General features: G+C 33.0%; 1 protein-coding gene across 1 annotated transcript; it reads left to right on the top strand.

Annotated features, from left to right (window-relative positions):
* The first annotated feature begins 2,743 nt into the window (after positions 1–2,743).
* LOC112523672 (polygalacturonase QRT3) lies at positions 2,744–4,787 on the top strand. The gene is made up of 3 exons (XM_025133384.1): positions 2,744–2,914; positions 2,998–3,231; positions 3,703–4,787. Exons 1-3 carry the CDS (start codon positions 2,744–2,746, stop codon positions 4,714–4,716), a joined length of 1,419 nt encoding a protein of 472 aa, XP_024989152.1. The 3' UTR covers positions 4,717–4,787.
* The last annotated feature ends 1,570 nt before the right edge of the window (positions 4,788–6,357 follow it).

Below are 6,357 nucleotides of genomic sequence, written 5' to 3'. Positions count from 1 at the left end.
ATTAAAGAGAGTACCTCTCGCTTTTGGCATAGTGGGCCCCCAGTGGGGGGCTCGCACGACGGGATCTAATCTCCTGGTCCTTGTGGAAAGGAAAAAGAATTTCATGCTCTTCCTATTTTAAACTGTTATACAATTTTTTCTATCAATAGACTGTAATTAGAATCATAACTCTTATTTATTCAAATTGTATTAATATGTAAAGATCAAGTGTAACTTATATCATCGTTAAATCTTCTCTAATAAAACCAACGAAACTTTAAAATATTAAAATTCACGGCTCCCGCCACATTGCGCAGGTACACAATTAGTATATATAAAATATAAAATGTGTGATGTGATTTGAATTAGAGTTTACCACAACACATATCATGATTTGGTAAAAATGCAAACCGCAAACCGTATCGTAAAAATTCTTAACCTTGTTTTGCGGTGCGGTTATATACGGTTTATATCGTTTTTTTTCCCTATAAAAGTTGTTTTACTTTTATAAAAAAAAATAAAGATTAATTTAATAAAGGAAAAAAAAAGTGGTTTTGATTAAATTTGGTGGCGTAGGGATGAAGGTGTTAATGGCGTTAGAAGAAAGGAAGCCATCACCAAACCCATCATCATGAATCAACCAAAAACCGTTAACAAAACCCCTTTTCATTTAATTTCCGTTTTCGTAAGACACAAATTAAATGTATGTGTCGTTTACACAATCTCCAATCTTGTTTGCAATCTTTAAAGTAACTTGTTAACCCTTAACGAACAACACGTTAAATTTGAATTATACATCATGTTTATGTTGTAAATTAATTATTATTTTTACAAAATTAATAATAATAATAATAATAAAAAAGTTGTATATTTTGTAGTAACGAACGGTTGATGAGGTAATGCTACGTTGCAAGCATCGTAACCTGTTGTTGGTTGGTCGTCATGATATTATGTGCAGTCAAACTGTAACGGTACATCGTTTGATTTTTAAAATACATGAAAACATTGTTTTTTTAGTTTCTTCTGCTTTCAAGAAAATATAATCCCCCGACTTACGAGACCAAGTGTTCAAAGAACAAAGCGACTCAAAAAACCATTGGAGTAGCTCAACTGGTCAAGTATTAATTAGGTTTGCTACTGTTTAGTTCCTAGTTCGAATATCCTTAAAACCACAGAAGGTTTTTTGGCTGTTAACTTTAGGGTGTTTTACGATTAATCGAGATGCAAAAACTAACCCAAACACCGACATTCATTATGAACAAAATAACTAAAAGCTTCATATTTCACATCTAAAATCTGAACGTTGGGTCTCTAATATTTATGTGTGTTGGGGGCTTAATCATTTGAGAACTCCAAAATTTATGAGATTCATGAGAATTTTTTATGTGAAGGTATTGTTTCACATATTTTTTTTCATCTAAGTGTGTTGTATTTAATGTATTGACTAACATATATTTGTTTCACAATGTGTTTGTTTCATGTGTATTCAGCTACCAATAATGATGGTAATTATCAACTTCCTAATTTATTGGGAATTCTTATTGGTAAATGTTTAATTGTGGTTTTCTTCTATTTTGTTAATGTGTTCTTGTATTATTTTTATTCTCTTCGCCAATGATTTAATTATGGTAATTATTTTTATTTAATGTAAAAATGCATTTTTTTCATGTATTTTTCATCTTGATGAAATTGTTTAACTAAATCATTTCATTAATTTGATGAAATTTTTTCATGAAATTGTTTAATTTAATGAAATTGTTTCATGAAACTGTTTAATCTAATGAAATTGTTTAATGTAATTATTTTTCTTGATGAAATTGTTTCATGTAAAAATGAAATTGTTCCATCTTTTCACTTTCATATAATTGTTTATGAATCTGCTTCCTGATGTTTCATAAAAATAGATTAAAATCTATACTACCTTATAAACCGGATTTATCAAAAGTTCTAAAAACAATTTTTAATACACAAAGTACTATACATTTATGCACAAAGTTTTAAAAACAACTCATAATGCATTAAGTACTATTACTTTATGCATTCAGTCTTAAGATCGCTTAAACTACAATTAAAATAACATATAGAACAAGTTATCAATGCATATTATTATCTTTTATTTTCATGTTCTCAAAATACTTTTGACACATTTCACTCATGTCTTCACCCTCCCATACCTCTATGTCTTCTCCTCATCCCCCAATGTGAGATTCAAATTGATATTCATCATGAGTTATTAAAAGTTTTCCCATTCATCTCTCATTCAATTGTTCTAGAACTCTCGGTCTCGCTCTCGATTTCTTGATGGTGTAAATCGAACAAATTTGTGGAATCGTTTAAATATGTTGGATTTTAAATATATTGGATTTTAAATCATTGTTAAATCATCAATAATAAAACTAATGAAACTTCAAAATCGTTAAAATTCACGGCTCCCATTGCATTACACGTAGTAGACACCTAGTAGATAGATGATTCAAATCAACTTCGTTGTTTCTTTTAGCTCTTTTTTAACCCACCTCTCTATATATTATGCATACATGTGTATATGGATGTATATGTGGGTGGTATCTGCATGAACCATTTGGTTATAAGTTTGAGATCTTAGTTGGCCCTTCCTCTTTCCATGTCCAAATCTTTATCATAATATATATGACATCATAATACAAATATATACATACACACTTTGTGTGTGTGTATATATACATATATATATATATATATATATATATGACCTGAGTGGTCTCATGTTTTGAATCAAACACAAATGGCTTTTCATTTCTATAAACCCCTGAACCTACTACCACTTCTTGTTTTCATCATCCTTAACCATCTCTACGTCGGATACTCGTATCCAGGCAATCCGTTAAGCCCCGATCACGACGTCCAAATACGAAAACTCCAACAACTCAAGTCGTCGATCTCTCAATCAAAACCCGTAAGTATATATCCGTGTCCCTTATTTTGTCGTGATAATTTGTATGTAAATCTTAAAAATGTCGACTTAATTTAAAAATTCAGGTGTCGGGTTCGCGTGTGTATGGAGTGAGCTCGTACGGGGCAGACCCGACCGGAAAAACGGATAGCACGGACGCAATCCTTAGAGCGATATCGGATGCGGTGACGGAAGAACGTGATGGGTTGTTGATGGAGGGGATCACCAACCACGGCGGCGTACAAATAAATCTTGAAGGAGGGATTTACAAGATTAGCCGGCCAATGAAATTTCCGGTGGCCGGAGTTGGAAACATCGTGGTAAGTGAGTTTTAAAGTTGAAAATTGATAGTTTGGCACAAAAGTGAGACTAAATTTGATACGTTCTGACGGGTTTTTTGACCATTACAAGTCAATTAGTCAAATAAAAATTGAAAGGGAAAAAAACGTTTTTTTAATCGAAAGATCCAAAAACTTCGACCACAAGAATATTACCTGATTGGTTTGAGCTTGACTCCAAAAGTCAAAAGTACCAGGAGGTCTCAAGTTCAAATCCAATGAGAAATAAAAATCCTCTTGTGACCACGGAGGTTCAAATGCAGTGACTCCGGGTTATCTACAAAGCAGGTGGTCGTCCTGATATTAGTCGGCTCGCATAATGGGTTGGATATCCAGGTTTATATAAAAAAAAAACTTCCTAGAAATAATCAAAGGAATTATATTATATTTGTTAATTTTTGTATCATAATTAATATGGATGACGTAATAAATGTTTTGATGGTTACGTATCAGATATCCGGTGGGACATTGAGAGCATCTGATAATTTCTCAACCGATAGTTATTTGATAGATCTATCAACGTCGTCGTCTTCTTCAAATAAGAAATACAACTACGAATACATAACGCTTCGAGACATAATGTTGGATTGCGATTATCGCGGAGGAGGAATTCGAGCGATCGACGCTTTGAGAACAAGCATCGACAATTGTTACATTACCCATTTTGCGACAAACGGTATCTTGGTCCAAGGCGGTCACGAGACCTACATTCGTAATTCCTTCCTAGGGCAACATATCACTGCCGGCGCTGACTCCCATGAACGGAATTTCAGTGGTACTGCCATCAATTTGGCCGGAAACGACAATGCCGTCACGGACGTCGTCATTTTCTCGGCTGCTATTGGAATCACGATCTCCGGGCAAGCCAATGTTATTAGTGGCGTACATTGCTACAATAAGGCCACTGGTTTTGGCGGTACCGGAATATATCTAAAGTTACCCGGCCTTACACAAACTAGAATCGTTAATTCTTACTTTGATTACACTGGGATTGTGACGGAAGATCCGGTGCAACTTCACGTTTCCGGATGCTTTTTCCTTGGGGATGCGTTTATTCTCTTGAAATCGATTCATGGCACTATAAACGGGATAAACATTGTAGATAACATGTTTTCAGGATCAAACAAAGGGATTGATATCGTTCAACTGGATGAAAGAAACAGAGCATTCAACACTATCGATCAAATTATCGTCGATAATAACAACGTAAATGGGATGAATTTGAAGGCGACAGTCGCTAAAGGCGTCGTTCACGGTAATGGTACCTCATGGACCATAGATTTTAACCGAATACTCCTCTTTCCACGACATATAAAATTTGTGCAATACACACTGACGACGAGTGAAAGTAACGTCTTCCCAAAATATATTCTGCGTAACATCTCGAACAACAAGATATTTATTGAATCAGATATAGCAGTTAACGGAAGTGTTCACGTATCAGTTGATCAAGGTTTATCAAGATGAGGATAGATTGTATTTTCCCAATCTCACGTTTAATGTTCAAAAGTGTACATTGATTCATTCAACATTATACAATGAAAAAAATGTTCCATTATTCTTGGATCTTTAGTCAAAAGGTTGACTTCATAAAATCAAACTAACAATTTCAAACCTTGAATTCATGTTTAAATTAGTATATTAAAAATCGTTTTATTTTGATCTATGATGTATGGGACCGTTTGTTTACTTCTTGATAGTTTCATTAAGAGACAATCTCTGAATTGTTAAGAGTTCCATTAAGAGGACGTATTCGAATTGCTAAGAGGTGAATCTTGCTTGACAAAAAAAAGTTTGTCTCTTAATAGTTCTGAAACCTTCTGAATGATTTTGTATATTGGGTCTCCCTTAACCATTCTGCACCCTAATTTCATTTCTAAACAATTATTGAACAATTGTCAAACAGCCCCAAGTTGACTAAACATGTAACTACAAAAAGAACTGGACTTCAAAAGAAATTGCTTAGAAATGGGAACTTTTTATGTGTATGTTTATTATGTCGGATTTTGAAAAGAAAAAAAAATAAACATCCCCTTAATAGTTTACTAGTTGTATACCCGCGCAATACGGCGGAAGTCGTGAATTTTAACGATTTTGAAGTTTCACTGGTTTTATTAGAGAAGATTTGACGATGATATAAGTTACACTTGGTATTTACATATTAATACAACTTGAATAAATAAGAATTATGGTTCCAATTACAGTCTATCGATCAAAAAAAATTGTATGATAGTTTAAAATCCAATATATTTAAAATCCAACATATTTAAACGATTCCACAAATGTGTTCGATTTACACCAAGAGCAAAAAATCAAAAGATCGAGAGCGAGACCGAAAGTTCTAGAGCAATTGAATGAGAGATGAATGAAAGAACTTTTAATAACTCATGGTGAATATCAGTTTAAATCTCACTTTGGAAGATGGGGAGAAGACATAGAGGTATGAGAGGGTAAAGACATGAGTGAAATGTGTCAAAAGTTTTTTGGGAACATGAAAAGAAAAGGTGATAATGTGCATCGGTAACTTGTACTATATGTTATTGTAATTGTAGATTAAAAGATTTTAAGACTAAATGCATAAAGTAGTAGTATTTAATGCATTATGAGTTGTTTTTTTAAGACTTTATGCATAAATGTATAGTACTTTGTGCATTAAAAATTGTTTTTAAAACTTTTGATTAATTTGGTTTATAAGGTAATGGCAAAAAGCCCCTTAATAGTTGATTGTTTAAGTTTTATATTTCAAATATTATGTGTATGTTTATTATGTCGGATTTTGAAAAAAAAAATGTACGTAACTTTTTACGTGATTACTCGTCCCATAATATCGATAGAAAAAAAATGAGATTTGTATATTTCTTTGTAGTTGAAGTATAGAATGAACCTAGTCTACGAAGCTAAGCGAGCTTGTCCTGCTTGCTACTGGCGAAGCTTATAAACTCATTTAACAGGCATGGGAAAACTCATCCTCCATGAACAAAAAATGAGAGTTGTAGACCTATTCTATCATATACAGTATATGCTATGATTTTGAAGGATGAAACAGATACCGATAGTCGCAGCAAAATTTAAATATTCAAAGTCCAAGGTCTATTTTTTTGAAATTAC

Source organism: Cynara cardunculus (genome assembly GCF_001531365.2).
Source record: "Cynara cardunculus var. scolymus isolate 2C chromosome LG 1, CcrdV1, whole genome shotgun sequence".
Taxonomy (NCBI): domain Eukaryota; kingdom Viridiplantae; phylum Streptophyta; class Magnoliopsida; order Asterales; family Asteraceae; genus Cynara; species Cynara cardunculus.
Note: the sequence above shows the minus strand (reverse complement) of the source record. Positions and strands in the feature narration are given on the sequence as shown.

Coding starts and splice junctions, on each gene's coding strand:
- LOC112523672 (XM_025133384.1), top strand. CDS start 2,744: ATGGCTTTTCATTTCTATAAACCCCTGAACCTACTACCACTTCTTGTT. Junction 2,915..2,997: donor CGATCTCTCAATCAAAACCC/GTAAGTATATAT, acceptor TTAAAAATTCAG/GTGTCGGGTTCGCGTGTGTA. Junction 3,232..3,702: donor CCGGAGTTGGAAACATCGTG/GTAAGTGAGTTT, acceptor GTTACGTATCAG/ATATCCGGTGGGACATTGAG.